The sequence below is a fragment of the Acyrthosiphon pisum genome, chromosome A1, assembly GCF_005508785.2.
Source record: "Acyrthosiphon pisum isolate AL4f chromosome A1, pea_aphid_22Mar2018_4r6ur, whole genome shotgun sequence".
NCBI lineage: Eukaryota > Metazoa > Arthropoda > Insecta > Hemiptera > Aphididae > Acyrthosiphon > Acyrthosiphon pisum.
This window is the reverse complement of record NC_042494.1, coordinates 63,796,993-63,814,057: the sequence shown is the minus strand read 5'-3', so window position 1 is coordinate 63,814,057 and position 17,065 is coordinate 63,796,993. Positions and strand designations below refer to the sequence as shown.

At 30.4% G+C, this 17,065-nt stretch overlaps 1 protein-coding gene across 1 annotated transcript; it reads left to right on the top strand.

Annotated features, from left to right (window-relative positions):
• Positions 1-379: 379 nt before the first annotated feature.
• LOC100159357 (1,5-anhydro-D-fructose reductase) lies at positions 380-12,834 on the top strand. The gene is made up of 7 exons (XM_001943868.5): positions 380-584; positions 10,485-10,652; positions 10,801-10,986; positions 11,149-11,393; positions 11,543-11,702; positions 11,914-12,011; positions 12,372-12,834. The coding sequence occupies exons 1-7, from the start codon at positions 522-524 to the stop codon at positions 12,412-12,414; spliced, it is 963 nt and encodes a 320-aa protein (XP_001943903.1). The 5' UTR covers positions 380-521; the 3' UTR covers positions 12,415-12,834.
• The last annotated feature ends 4,231 nt before the right edge of the window (positions 12,835-17,065 follow it).

Sequence of the window (17,065 nt, the reverse complement as noted above, 5' to 3'; positions counted from 1 at the left end):
AAAATTCTGATTCTGTGTTAATTCTTATTTCACCTTGATTCACACTAAACTCAACAAGATAGAGGATTTTGAAAATTTATATTATATTCGTATTTAATGAGTGTACCTATTATTATATATTTCATCCCCCCCCCCTATCGAAATTCCTAAATACGCCACTGTCGAGAACGTTACACGCATCGCTCCGTCGCACCTCTTCAAACCGTATAATAATAATCGATCGTACCTGCCGATATCATTATTTATTAGGTATAATGACGTATTGTGTGTACGATATAATAATATCTTCTCCTACCTACCTACCATACTATGGTACCAGAAGCCTCCCGAGACCGCACGCATATCATTATAAACAACGTCGCGTGGACCGCTGCCGTGGTAATCGGCCAATACACACACACAACCCATCCATCGCCGCAGTCGTCGCTGGTCCGTCCGCTCGCGCACATAATACACACTTTTTATTCTATAATACAATATAATTTTTTATAGACACACACGTCTATTATAATACCCAGGCTATGGAGTACCTCAAGTTGAGTTCCGGTGGCAGCATGCCGATGGTCGGCTACGGTACATGGCAGGTTAGTCCGACGATCGAAATAACGCAATTCTATAATATTATTATAGTCATATTATATGCACAAGGCCAGGCGATTTTAAAGAAGTTTATATAACTACTGCTGCAGCTGCAGTCACTCACGTTTTTAAACAACCCTGTTGAATTACTATTTGATTTAAGCGACATTCTTTGTTTTCATTGATTTGAGAACGATTTGATTTCAAGTGATTTAGCCTATAATAATATAGCGGCGGACTGTGCGGATACGAATTATATACATAGTCGTAATCTGGAAGGGAGGGGGGGCAACTGCAAACAGATATTTATTATTTAACCGAGTGGGCAATAGTGTCATTTTACCTTATAGATTGGAGTTTTATCACTAACTGCCCCCCTCCCCCAAGAATTTACCCCAGATTACGCCTATGTTTATATATTATATACCTGGTTCAAATACTAAAATTCCGATAAAATGTATATGAGGTAACATTCATATTTATATCAGGTGACTGAATCGTTCGATTCAAAATTGGATTCAACTCGTTAAATCATAATTATTACCTTAACTCGAACTTTTGCATATTAACTTGTTGCAGCTCAGCCTTGCTCGTTATACGTATTATGATAACGCAGTTAAAAATATAAAAAATACTTATATTCGATTTGTTCATATGTGTCATTATATTATATATTTTGTATTGTTTCAATGCGTTTCGTCCTGTGTGTGGTAACACTCTGGCTCAACAACAATAATATATTGTAATGTATTGTATTATTATAACAAACTCAGACGGAACGCAGTGACGACGAAGATGTAGGTAAAAAACAAAGACTGGTATTGAAAAAATACACACTGTACAATCGAGTAAATCACTATTCTATTTGTATAATAGAAATAATAATATTGCTGTAGTAAATATCATATAATAATATTATATATACAAGACGATTCACCATACATGCTCACTCTAGAATTTTACCCTTTAATAAAGTATTTATTCAAATTTTGGTACATGGAATTTTTAAGTATACTTGCATACCATAATTCCAGATACGTAGACTTTTATATACCATATTTTATGGAGTGTCTTGTAGCTTCATAAACTTCGGTTTTCAGTGAGAACTACAGATCTTCTTTACAGTAAATTGTGGAGCAGATGATTATTTATTTGGACATTTTGATGCATTTAAATCAATACTTAAATGAAGAGTTTCCGAATTATTAAGCTTTATAATATGTACTAAGAATGGTAAGGATAATCCTTAATAATGGTTTTACATAACATAATAAAGATTATAGATAAAGACATAAAGTGCAATATGTCATTCAGTCTATAGGACTTATTTCCATCAACACACCGGTCTAATGTGCGACCTAGGAAACCCTTATAACATAAATAATATATCATATTGTATATTATAACCAAAGGTGGGCATTAACTAGTTAAAAAGTTAATTTTTTTTTAACTTTTTAACTTAACTAGTTAGTTTATTTTCTAATCAACTTATGAACTTAACTAGTTTAATTTACAGTTGAAATAACTTAGCTTTTCTCAGTTGATTTTAAAAAATCCATCAAGTTAAAAACATTTTGATATTTTTCGTTTATACGTAAATATTACTATATCAGTATAAAATAAAAATAATCCAATACAAAAACACAAACATTTCTCTTCTTTTTCTTAATAACAACTTTGTGTATATTTTATTAAGTAGTAAATTATATAGTATGCATATATTATTATATATTATTATTTATAATTATAAATGATTTTAATAAAATTAATAATTTAAATTACAAATTGACAATTGTTATGTTTTAATGTTATATAACTTATAACATATATGAAGGTCATATACTCATCTTCACATATTATGATATTCAATTGCTATACGATATAAAAAATATATATTTGTTAAATTTTTAATTTGAGATCAGTATAGCTTAAATTAGTAAATAATAGTAAAGTAAAAGTAAAGGTTATACAGTATACATTATGATAAAAGTTCAAAAAATTGTTTTTTATAATTTATAAACTAGAAACTAGAAAGACACATTCACTCTTTATGTAATTTACATACTAATTAAATAAAATAGATTAACTTTTTTTAAACTGAGTTAAGTTAATATTTTTTTCTATATTAACTTTTATATCGAGTTAAATTTATAATTTGTTAAATGTTAACTTTTAACTTATCGATCTTGTGTCCTCTTAACTTAACTTAACTTGAGTTAATTATTTTCATTAACTTGCCCACCTTTGATTATAACATTTCAAAACATAATACTAAATAAATAATAGGTATGTAAATAGTTACATCACGTCATAAATATTAATAAATACTCTGACAATTCGTGGTATAAAAAATGATACTTATAGTAATTAATAATACAATTATTAATATTATTATACTAGGGTGAAGATTTATGCACAATAAAAAATTTTAAAATATGTATTTTGTTTATCAAAATTTAAAAGTAATTAATAATAATATTATACTGTTCACAATTTACAGTAAATGACGTGAAACCAAACTTAAGAAAAGTGTTAAAAAGTGATGGTTCTCGTATGAAGCATGATTGTTGAATCATCGTGTATAAAATATTAACATATTAAATAACTTTACTAATAGTTTTATTTTGACTAATTCCAAACACTGACAATATAATATGTAAAGGGCACAGTATAGTATATTGTATAGACATTAACAGCAATGATGTAAATTCAGATACTGTAAAAAATGTATAGACAAGAAATTTTAGAAAATAATGGTAATATTCAAAATAATTTACATCATTGACTTGATATAATATTATAGACAATTTTATATAATTTACTATCATGAGTATTTCCTAATCATGTACAACTTAAGTTAAACTGAATAAATTACGATAATGACAATGGTCAGTAAACTATTGTCGCCATTATCCAAATTATTATTTAATCTTATATTATGTGTAAATGATTGTATTATTACAAAGCCAGTCCAAACTCGAGGTACTGGCCGACCCAGAAACCACTACACTATAATACTCATCACACAACAGTTCAATTTCTATATAAATTGACTGCTGTAAAACCTATATAATGATGGTAAAAAAAAAATGAAAAATAATAGATTTAAATGAAACTCACCAAAATGTCAATAGTGTCTGTAATAATAAGTGCGATAAATCATAAGATTGTTTTACAAACGTCTGATTATAAACACCAAAGTTTATCGAACGGTACTCACTACGATATTTTGACTATTAATGGTAGAGAGCGACTTATTAAACTTGTCAATGACAATATAATATGTACGTATTTATTTTGTCATTTGGCAATCAAAGAGTTGTTTGATATTTTACATACATTTATCTTACTAATGTCACGAGCATGGGGTGGCCGGAGTCCATATTATATTTTTAGAAATTAAAACTGAATAATGTAACATAACGATTAAACGATCATAATAAACTGATAACTTAGTCAAGTTAAAAGTAAAAAAAAATCATCGAATACAAAGGGAGGAATTCTCTCAACACCAATCATTCATATTACGTTTTATTCTCTTGCAGTTAAATTTCGTCGTTTACTGAAATAATATAATATACTACATACATTTATATTTTTTATCTCGTTTGTATAATACTGCTAGGTAGGTGCCTTATAGGATATATTTTTCAAATGTAAATTCTTATTGAATTTAAAAAGAAAAAAATCATTATAATTTTAATTTTATATGAGATAGTTATTTTTATTAGCTAGAATGTTTACATTCGTATAGACTATAGACTATAGACAATCATAATTCATGACAAACACTGGGTATAATACTATAATGTACAAATATTTCATTATTGACCAAGACAATTAGACCTTAGAAATTATTTAAAATGGTTATTGGTTAGTAAATAATGTTATTACTTATATCAACTTAGCAAAATTGCCATTTTCGTTATCGACTAGTCATTCACATCAATGACTAAATAATAAATATCAGAATTTCCATTGACATGTATTATAATAGGTACCTATTATAAATAATATGTCTTTTATAATAATGTGTTCTTATAATATCCTATAAGTGTTCATATAGGTATATCGTATGTATACATTGTATTTAATTAATAGTTAGGTACTTAATTTAGTTATAGACCAATCATTATTACAGTTATTAGATTTTAAAAGTAGATATACTATAATTTATTAAAATAAACTTATCATATTATTATATATATTTAATACAGATGGCTTAATTGTTAAATTTAAATTCTTCGAATTGCAGATCGAGTCCTTTGATGTTGAGTATTTTTTTTTAAACATAATATCTCATTCGTTGTTAATGATAAATAAAAAAAAAGTAGTAAAAAAATATTATAATCTTACGTTATGTAATGAAATAATTACGCCACGGCCGCAGACGGAAGTTTTTCATCTGTAATAATAATATAATACACTATATTATACCGGTATAATAATATATAGATTGATTCATTGGATTTGATATATTTCAAGTCCTATAAGAATCAGTTGGTTTTACAATATGATTTATGCGGAAATTTTTTTTTTTTAATGCCCTTATAGGTTAATTTACGCAACAATATAATAATATGTTCACATTCTTTCTATCATATTTTGACTATAAAATACAAATTTATGTAACTGTTTCGTTTGAATACTTAACGACATTTAAATTTAGATTAAAGTGCCTCACATATTAATTTTCCTATTATTGTTAATTGGCCTATAATGATAATACATTAACTATTAAGGTCCAACATTTTAGAAAACACTAACTAAACATCTATATTATTATTAAAGTATGAACTAATTTTAAGCTAAACTAAGTTGACCTAATTTTCATGAAAACTTTGTGTGCACTTTTTTGTGTTAAAGTATTTGTTCGTATATTTTTAAAATAAAACTTTCATTATGAACGAAACTCGTGTAAAACGATACGTGTCAAATAAATATCAAACCTTGACAATCAAATAAAAAAATAAAAACATAAAATATTATATCCGACCATGACCTCGGTATATCTGTACAATAAAATAATGTAATTATTGTGACCAACATATATTTAATATATTTTTTTTTTTAGGTCATTCTGTGTTAACATTACAATATTAATTCGGTAGATAATCTAAAGATACCACATTCCGCTTTTTGACAATGTGAATGATGATGATGCCGACAGTAATAATATTATACCAACCTACCTATATATTATATTGTTGAGTTAACCCTCACACACGGTACACACAAGTGCGTTGACGTGTAATAGGCTCGCATAACAATACGATCGAAGTACATATTTTTTATTCATCGGATAGCATACTATATTGTAATCAATGAATCGAGGAAAAAAATTACTTTGGATGGGTTTTTTTTTTACTTCTTTTGTCATAAAACGGTCGAGGTGTGCGTATTTATATCCTAGCGATTTGTACAATACGACGAAGAGCGTTCAAATTATATTTTTTAAAGTGTATATCTGTTATTCGTCATGTATGAGTAAAATAAATTTTGAATTTAAGTGCCTACTACTTGTTTAGTGATGTATACTGCATACGCGTTAGGTATTTAATTATATAAAAGTTTTGAAAATATTGTTACCTATAATAGTTTATTAATAACTGACTGTTTCGCATGCTGCAGAACAAAGTTTACCTACGTTGGATAGGAAGGTGTACCTATCACGACTTTAATGCTTTACAGAAGTGTTTTTTTTTTCGAGAGTGAGATTGTGAATTGGTACCTACCTATATTAATTATACATATGAGTACATTCTATCAGTATTTTTTTTTACCTGTAAAAAATACATAGCTAATTCCATTTATATCACGGTTATCTACTAAGTAAATCTACTAGTAGATAACCGTGATTGATACTAACTATTCTGACCTGTAAAATGAACGTAAAATCCAGTGATATTATTTTTCGACCTAATTTTATTTTTAAATTTTAAGTCAAAACTAAATTTGAATGTGTAATTACATACATATTCCATCACAATTTAAGGCTACAAATAATTACACAACGCTTTTAAAGGCATAGGCTATCATTTTTATATCTTACATTTTTTAAAAATTATTATCGTGTAAATTGTGATACTTATACCTAAATACCTAAAATACATATTTCGTAGTGTTGACGTTCTGTTTTCTGATAAAGTGTATAAAGCACGTAATAGGTAATACATTTCCATAGATAGTGATAGTTTTTAGACAGAGTACCTACGACTTTTTTTTCTTACCATTAAATTTCGCATTATATTTAATACCTGGGTTACCTCTAGCGAATGACGCATAATATAATTTCGTTACCATAATAGCAACCTTGTTGGTCCATTTATTCAAATATGCCAAAATTTAAACCACGCAATTGTAGTTACATTAGAACTTCAATTTGTAATTATTGTGACTTTGAATAATTCTGAAATATCCGAAAAATCCCATCCTGGACTTAAACGCACCATATACCAACGACGAGAATTCGAGCAGTTTAAGTGGTCGGTTAGCCTTTCTGTTCTTCGACGACTGATGAAGAAAATTACAGCCAACATTTAAATCTAAACGTCAAAGACCCGCAAAATCGTATCCACTATTTTTTCATGCAGCGCAGAAGACATCACACTGTAGCAGGCTACGTTTATTACAGTAGAAATTGTAGCACGCTACGCTATCGTTTTTTTGCCAAGAAAAACTATAATTTCAATATTAATATTGTTCTAAATTCTCTTACTGTACATACGAAAATTTAACTTTAATTTATTTACATTCATTGTAATATACCTATATGTTATTACATATTTCTACGTACTATAATTCATGCATACAAATTTTTTTTTTATAATATCGGTGGAATTTACATTAACTAAGTACTGGCGGAGTTGTTTACATTCGAATTTTTTCAAGTAAAAAAATGTAGGTTCATATTGTTATAAATCCAACTCTAAAACCTTCTAGGTACCTGAAAATTGATGAAATATACACACCCGCCAGTATTTTTATATCATCGGACATCACTTTCTGTGAACTCTTCGACGGGCAGATACCGCTCGTCGAACATATCAATTATCCCAATCCGTCGACCGCAACGGTCGGAAGTCAATACTTGTCGGAGTTCTTACTCCTAGGAAATCGCTTTTGTGGTTTTTATCATTGGTTCGTTGTTTGTCAAAATTACGAGGAAAAACGTCAAGGAAGTGGCGAAGAATCGTGCTCGTAAACGAAGTGTATACTTGGAATCGTTTTTCGAAAACGACGATTTATCATCGCTCTCAAAATTAATACTACGACACAATATTTTATGTAACACCCACCGCAAAAGGCGGCAGTACCCGACTCCCGCGTAAGATCTGCTTTCCAAGTAAATCTGCGTGAACAATATATAAATGAAAATATAATAATTCTAAAAATAATACTAAACAGCGTTTCACCGTGTGATATAATATAATAATAAACAGCAATAAATCGTTCAAAGCTTCGTAGGTACTCAAGAATAAGATCAAAAAAATACCAATTATTATCATGTTGAGGATGTTTAGAATCTGTCAGTTCTACTAGGTAAAGTCATGACAACTACACCACTTAGGATATTATTAAGAGGAATAATAATAATATATTATGTTACTGTGGTATTTTCCTGGAATTTCTTTATACTTTATTGACATTCAACTCGTCTTAAAAACACATCGTAAATTTTTATACACAGTAGTGGTACTAGCTGTGTTCAAAAAATCGATTGATGTTCAAACATTATAAAACCGAAATAATTACAATTTAAAATGGTAACTTCAATTTATTTTCGTGGACAATATTATTGTATGTAGGTGATAGGTAGGTACTATACTAAATAAAGCTTTTATTTTTATTTCTCTCGATATTGATCTTTATTGTAAAATCTGTGATAATACTATTATGTTAAATGTTTAGATACATATTAAGCATAATGTAAAAACTAAAAACAATGTATTGTTAAAAAAAAAAGGACCGTTGTGATATTGTGTCGCACTTATCAAATAAATTATAAAACAGTTTACTGTCACCGCTTAAAATTTAACCATCGATGGAATACCTAATTTTGGTGTAGATAGATATCACCTGTGCGGCTGTGCATCGCACATTTTGATCAAATGGATAATATGTTCCTGTAATGAAATAAAGTCTAAAACTCGGGGTATGTAGAATTTAGGGTAAGTGCAATAAAAATATAAGCCAACATTTTTTGTGTATTGTTTGTTATCTGCCGGTTGTTAATGTTCAGTCTATGAACATTTGTACAATAATTTTAACATTGAAACAAGCTAATATATTTCAATGGACTGTAAAATTTAAAACTGTTTTATAATATTATTTTTATTTTTCTGGAGCTTTTATTATAAACATAATCAAACAAACTTTTATTCTCGTTTTAATCATTTTAGTCAAATTTCGTTTTTAGAATTCATAAAACTTTGATTTTTAAAAAGCGACCATAATGTTAAACATTTATTTTTTAGAATTATGATGTTTCATACTTGACTGTTTTTCACAAAACAATTTTACTCTATAAATCGCCATAACTCAGAGTAACTATAGGTACATTTAAAACGAACAACGATCACGATATATTTAGTGGTCGTGTAATAATGATCGTTATTGAATATTTTTAGTGCGTTTTAGATTGACATTTTGATAATTATCATATTGCAATTTATAAGAACCTGCTGTAAAAAAATTGAATTTTAACATTTAATTTCTGCATTCCTCTTTTGGGGTGTCCATTGCAGGTGTAGAATAATTGATTTTGTCGTGTGCTTGTCATATATCATGTCACACACGACACACCGTGGTTGGAAAACGCTTACGAAAGCATTAATTTTCAACTACCTATGTAAAGCGTTTTTTCCACATTCTCCGACGCGCAGCGACCATGGTGTACAAAAAACGAGCATGCGAAGGTATTCGCCCCAACCGCACATTATAATATATGACACGTGCAATAATATATCAATGCGTACAACAAAGTAAATTGCTGTGCCAAATATAATATTTATGTGTCAATAGGTACCAGGTCGTGCATCCTCCAGAGTCCTGCAGGTGAGTTGCACGACGGTTAGCTTATATAATATTAAGTATATTATATAGTTGATAACCTGCAGGCGCTAGGAAAATGACAATACTCCACTACAACCAGCTCAGTAATGGATCTAGAAGTGTTTAAAGTGATGTTAGTGGTAGTGGGGTTGGGGGGTTGTAATTTTTAAAATTACGAAGTTTTAGAATTTTCAATACAACTATCGTGAAGACTATGCACTCTGAATAAAAAATAAGGAACTTTGTTCTGAAAAAAAATCAATACAATAAGGAACGATATTATTCGTAATTTTGTGCACTACACCTATTAGTTTTTTATTTAAAAACTAGTACAGCGGATTAGACCAATAGGAACATATTAATTTTTTTTTTTAATCGATCCGTGGGAAGGTTCTCCATGTATCGACCACCACTTAAATGTCACTAGTTATTGCGTGTTTAATATAATACGTATAAAAATATAAAAATTAGATTATGTACGTAGGTACATTTATGATTTAGGTCCTATTGGTAAATAATGTACATATTATTTTGTTTTAGTTAGCATTTTGATGTTGATCTTTAAAACATTAACGGCATTAAACGACAAAACGTTTGTTGTGCACCGACAAAATGTAATATTTATCCCAGCTGATAACCACTAGGATAATAATATACAAATATTATAACGCCGCCACTGTACTGTACATTATTATAGATAATAAAGTAATAAAAAAAAAAAGATAGTTTTCACGTTATCGCACCGCGTATTTTTACGTATCTATTACACAATCATTAATCAACCTTAAAATCGGTTTAACTAGCTATATCGTTTGATAAGACTATAATGATATATTTTTCAATCATTTTAGGCCTTAGACAATGTTTTGGAATCGTCCTTGAACGAAGCTCTGAAGTGTGGGTACAGACACATCGACACGGCCACGGCTTACCAAAATGAACACGTCATAGGAAAAGTTTTGAACGAATGGATAACGTCCGGCAAAGTGACCAGAGACGAGTTGTTTATCGTCACCAAGGTACCTACTGAGATATGCGTACACCACATACCTATATACTTATGTATTGACGATTCGAAGTCGCGTGGTGTTTGGACTCAAACGCCATGGAATTAATTATGCAAATTACATAAATCGCACCTAAACGCAAATTTCATATCGTTTGCAGCTACCACCTTTCAAGAATCGGCCTGAAGACCTGGAGGGGTGTTTGAAAAAATCACTTGAAGACTTGCAACTGGACTACGTCGACATGTACTTGGTGCACACCCCGTTCAGCGTGACTCAGGGAGAAACGTCCGCCTATAGCGATATGAAAATTGATATCAGCACGGACCACTTGGCGATTTGGGAGGTAATGTGAGGCCTCCGCCGCAATAAGTCCTCAGTATTAAGCATTTGCGTGTATTGCATATTATATTACACGGAGGACTTGTGGAACTTGCGATTCATTTATAATGCAGAGTGAACCATAACGCTTGATGTATACATTATGATAATATTATATGCTGTATAGATGATGGAGAAACAGGTGACTTGCGGCCGAGCAAAGGCCATCGGATTGTCGAACTTCAACGTTCAACAAATACAGAGGGTGCTGGACAACTGCAAGATCAAGCCCGATAACTTGCAAGTGGAAAATCACCTGTACCTCCAACAACCAGAGCTCGTGGAATTTTGCAAGAGCAACGGGATCGTTGTGACCGCGTACTCGTGTTTGGGCGCGAAAGGCGGCCGGGAAGTCATGGGGTTCAGTTGGACGTAATAATTATATTTTTACATTTTTTAAATTATAATATTTTACGATATATGATAATAACAATGAAATATAATTGTGTGACATTATTGGAGGGCGCGATAACGATGTTGTTAATTACCTATTATGAATGGGTGTACGTCTGTTAATATAGCAAAGAATTGCCGGAAATGTTGGAAAACGACGTGGTGATGGGCATTGCGGAGAAGCACGGCAAGACTGCGGCCCAAGTATTGTTGCGGTTTATTGTCCAGAAGGGCATCGTGGTCATACCAAAAAGTACAAACCCACAACGATTGGCGTTAAATATACAGGTGCGTACATATTTTGAATACACTTATTGTCATATGAGTACCTACTCATATTATATTAATAATTATCAATTAATATAATTGTTATGAAATTTCCCGTTGTTTGGAAAAAAAATCGTTTATAATCGTCTGAATCGTTATTATATTATTTTAATAACAATAATATAACACGCCATTGTATTAATAATTGTAATTGATTTTGTTTTTCCGATAGATTTTCGACTTTAAATTGGACGAGCAAGACATGGAGGCCTTGATCGGCCAGGACGCCGGAGAAGGAGGTCGTATGATACGGCTTCAGTTCTTCACTGGGTAAGTTGTATTTTATTATCATAGATTAAATTCCATAAAACCAGATGGTGCACTCCAAACTTGTCGTTATATTTGCAAACAAACTTTATGGAACGTCACGTTATTTGAAAACCTGCTTTTGTCCTACGCCTGAGGGCCCGATTCGCCGATTACCTGAATTTTTTTAATATTTTGCGATATTATTCGTTTGTCCAGAACACGGACATAATGTTATACATCGATCTCACGTTTTATACTTAAATATTGATTGACTTTAAAATTAATATTTAATTTATTGACGTCTATACTATATATATTTTTGGTTGACCACGGTGAATCATAACTTTATAATAATTTACGGTTATGGTTTTATTTTTCCAGAGTCACGGACCATCCAGAATATCCTTTCGAAAAGAGTGCTTGAGCTCGAATGTAATTCTACGACAAATACAACAGCCCACTATTACACGCGAATGAACCAAATTCAAACGATTTATAAAATGGCATTCGAAGAAATACCATTATTTCAATATTTATTTTTCGCCTATCCACCTCATACAACTGTTGAGGTTCACGTCAATCGATTCGTATTTATAAACCTACCGGTCGCCTGTTCAAACACTGCTTGAGTCCCGTCGCCTAGGCGTGTATTATATGAAATAATCGATTGTATTAGATACATTCGTGTGCACGCGTGTATCTATGAATAATATGTTTACAACTGTATTATTATATACAAATTATTATTAGAATAAATATTATATTATGTATTAAGTTGAATCGGTTGAAAATAATAATAATTATTAGTTATGACTTATTAAAACACGCGCACTTGCATTCAATATAAAAGTCTTGATTTTTACTTACCACTCGGACGATTTGCCTGAACGAAAAAATAAGTAATATTATCAAATGGACTGTACTTATATATTATATAATATATTCACGTAGACAGTTGTAGTTATACTGTCACGACGGTCCTACTCACCCCCACCCCGCGGATGCCCTTGCTAGTTATACGTCAAGCATAAACTAAGATATAGTTTAATAGTTATCAGATAACTATATCTTAGTTCGTGACGTCAAGTGAATTTCATAAAAGTAGACGATCGTTACGCACTGTAACGTTTATACTAATTTAGTAATGATTTCAACAGATTATCATTATAGCAGTTATAAATAATATAATGACAAATATTTAATTATGTAATATTATAGGCCTGCGCCTCATAATAGACTTTTAATTGCATACAGAAACCAGGAAGTATCTAGTCATGCACACATCATTATTAATACAATGTGTTTTTATAATAACTTATAATCAGTGTGTCGTTTGCGACGTATTATATTTTTATAGGTATACGTATATTTATCTATAGTCATCTAACCTTATCATAAACCTATATAGGTGTATGCAGTAAGTAAGTATCCAGAGAATGCTGCTGTATAATAATATGTGGAATAGCAAAGCTTAAATTTAAATTTAAAACTTTTCATCTACAAAAAAAAAAAAAAAAATTGAATATTTATAAACTTTTGTGAATATTTCCTATCAGAACAATATTATTTATAGTACCTACGCTTAAAATAGCGTTCAGGTAGAGCAGCGTTGAGGTGCCCTACATAAAATATACCCCCGACAGGGGCGGCTCCAAAGATATGGTTAGGGGGGGGAGGCAAGTCATAATATTCAGAAAATTTTGATGATTTTTTTTTGTGATTTTGTTTTAAACAATATAAAAATGTTTATAAATACAGCTTAGAAGGGGCCATGGCCTCTAGCCCACCCCCCCCCCCCTGGAGCCACCCCGAAAAGAGGTCTACACACACCTATGAATTATATAAATACAACACAAACCTACGTGTACTTAACACTATACGCGTCCATCATACCCTCAGAAAATCGGCTAGGACCGTATTATATATAATTAATATAATAATATAATATATTGTCCGATAACAGTCGCGTTGTACCCTTACCCTATATATATATATATACGTTTTCCATCGTCGACGTTTTTAATCTGAACACAATATTATTATCTGCACTGTTGGACTGCGTGCACAACCCTTTGGCCGGCGTCCACGGGTCGCACAGCTATGGGTACTGTGGGTACTATAAAACACCGAATACCGCCACCGGTATTCGACATCGGACAGTTAAATTCTATACGAGATAGTTGTTAATATGTTGTTCTTTACGACTTCGACGATTATAAACAGCATGCGATATAAAAGCTCATGACGCACATAATTGCGATCGAAACCTTTTTTTCACGCCATTTCCGCCGAGCGTTCTCTGCCATTTCGCACGGGCCGTTTGGTTGCTGAAAAACTATGTACCTATTTCAGTGTCGTGGATGCCCATCGATTGCCCATCGTGCCCGTGTTCGAAACACTGTTTCTCTGTTTACGACGTGTATTAAGGGGATTCGATAACGTGATTTTCTGTTTTTGTCGAACACACGTGCGATATGGTATTTTAGAAGTGTTTTTACCAAACAAATCAATTGATCTAATGAAGCAATAAGAATTCTAAAAACAGATTTGAATTGTTCGTCCATTCTACTTGAAATTGACTTTCCCACATTTTTGATTTTTTGATTTTAACTTCTCCAAAAATTGAAATACGACAATTTATAAATATTATTTTTTAATATGACATTTTTAGAAATTTGGGGGAAAATATCAAAAATGTGGGAAAGTCGATTTCAAGTAGACTTGACGACCAATTTAAATCTGTTTTTAGAATTCATATCGCTTCATTAGATCAATTGGAATGTTTGGCAAAAATCACATCTTAAATACTATGTTGCACGTGTGTTAGACAAAAACAGAAAATCACGGTATCGAATCCCCTTAAGCCCACCCTTTGTTGTATCTGTCCCATGCAAACGTACATAGTGCAACGAAAATATTTTACGTTCTTGATAATTCATTTTACTCGGTTATATTTTGTAAAATTAGAGCGAATCGACACGATATACAATTTAAGGGGCTGTATATTATTATCCGGGACATCTCAGAGGCTTTTTTTTTTGAGATGAGATACCCTGGATAATTATCTTACCTTTAAATTTTAATATGATGTGTCAGTTCACTCTAATTTTATGAATAACATAGTAAAATTAATTATTTTCAGGGTGAAATTTGCCATGTTGTATACGTCTAATAAGACGGAGACAACACGTGCGTGACTAATTTTAGACTTCGAGTGAAGCGATGAAACTTCATATTGGATTTACAATAATAAAATTCATTTCTTTTCGAGAGAAGAGGGAAGAATATATAAAAAAAAGTAGAACACGGATGGCAGATACCTACCCTGGTGAATTATCTTCCTGATTTCGTGGAAAATTGCGAAAATTTACCTATAAGCAGCTTATACACAATATAAAATACTAAGAGTTTAAGAGGTTTCTACGTCACACGTTACCATGGTAAAATATTATTTTACCGTTTAAACATAGATAATGGTAATATTTTATAAATAGTAAGATTTCAAAATAACCATTTGCTCCTTTTTATAACATACTTATTTTGACTAATTTATTATTCAACTATATGAATAAGAAGATACAACTTATACATTATTACATAATGCGGATATCCGGTCATAGCTTAGAGTTTTAGATGGAATGTATTATATATTATGTACATAATATTATTATAATTATAAAGACTTCGAGCATAATGGACCAAAACTTTGGAGAATTTCATTAACTTCCGATGAAAGAGTATCAGTCTACGATAGGTACCTATCTATTTTAATCTCGTCACATCAACCCTTCAAGAATAGAACCTATTCAGTTTATTGATTCATAAAAATACGAGAGGAGCTTGGGATTAAAATAACACAGCGGTATTATTAATTAAAAGTGTCTGGACCTAATCTCAAATGCAATATTATGTGGTTCGGTAAGACCACGAGGACGTTTAAAATAGATATAATCAATAACGTAACTGGCATATACATATTATATGGATTTTCACCATTCATAAATTATTTTATAAAACGTCTTAAACATTTTAAGTGTGCGGCTGATGCTAAATAATGTCTTATATTATGTGAAAATTCCAGCGATTTTATCGCACAACATTATAAGTAGACCAACCAATGTATAATATATATTATACACTTATTATAATTAAATATCTGCGGATATTTACCTACCTTTAAGGACAAATTACTATGGGTACAAGGATTTTGATTTCACGGATCATTAAATTATTCGATAACACGACAATAATAATAATTGTTACATTTGCAATCACTATTGTTTGCTGCGGTGAAACATAATAAATTTAAAATCGATTGCGCTAAAATTACAGAACAGTTTGACACATCTAACAGTAATATATATTTGGGTTTAAAGGTGCGGTTTAGTTTCTGCAGCCGTCTGCAGCGGTGACATAAACGTCATAATATTTAACACATCATAATAATATTGTAAATATTATACATTATTGTCACCATATAAGAAAATAGGCGTTCATTATTATTCAAGTACTCATTATAAATTGCGTCGATAGCATGAAAATAATGATAATAATATATAATATAAATTGAGTGGAGAATGGAGATATTTAAAATTAATTAATTTTATTTTATGACAATTAAATTTTTATTGTCTTATCTTTATTAGGAAATATTATACTTTAGATAAGTTAATATAAAGTAGCAAACGTAATTTTTTTTTTATGTGCGCTATACGAGAGGAAGGAATTAAATTATTATATAATATATATGATAGAACGTGATACTATAAAACATTGCTACCTTAATATATCGTAACATAATTTTATTATTACTATAATATAGGTATTACATGACACACGTAAAAACACAATAGTAGCTTACCATGCGTACTCGAGATATAACTTATAAGTTTTAGTTGTTAATTTAATATTTCGATATTTAAATTATTATACTTATAGGTTGAATGGAAAAAAAAAACTACCGAATTCATGAATTTGCACTATTTGCTGTATTGTAACTAGTAAGGTGCGTTTTCCTGTCTATATACAATGTATAAAACTCATATTATTATTTTCATAATTAATTTTTTTATAAA

What these genes read in the sequence shown, in the direction of transcription:
- LOC100159357 (XM_001943868.5), top strand. Translation starts at nt 522, where the DNA reads ATGGAGTACCTCAAGTTGAGTTCCGGTGGCAGCATGCCGATGGTCGGC. An exon ending in AGTTGTTTATCGTCACCAAG is followed by an intron (nt 10,653 to 10,800) that starts GTACCTACTGAG and finishes TATCGTTTGCAG; the next exon opens with CTACCACCTTTCAAGAATCG. An exon ending in CGGCTTCAGTTCTTCACTGG is followed by an intron (nt 12,012 to 12,371) that starts GTAAGTTGTATT and finishes TTATTTTTCCAG; the next exon opens with AGTCACGGACCATCCAGAAT.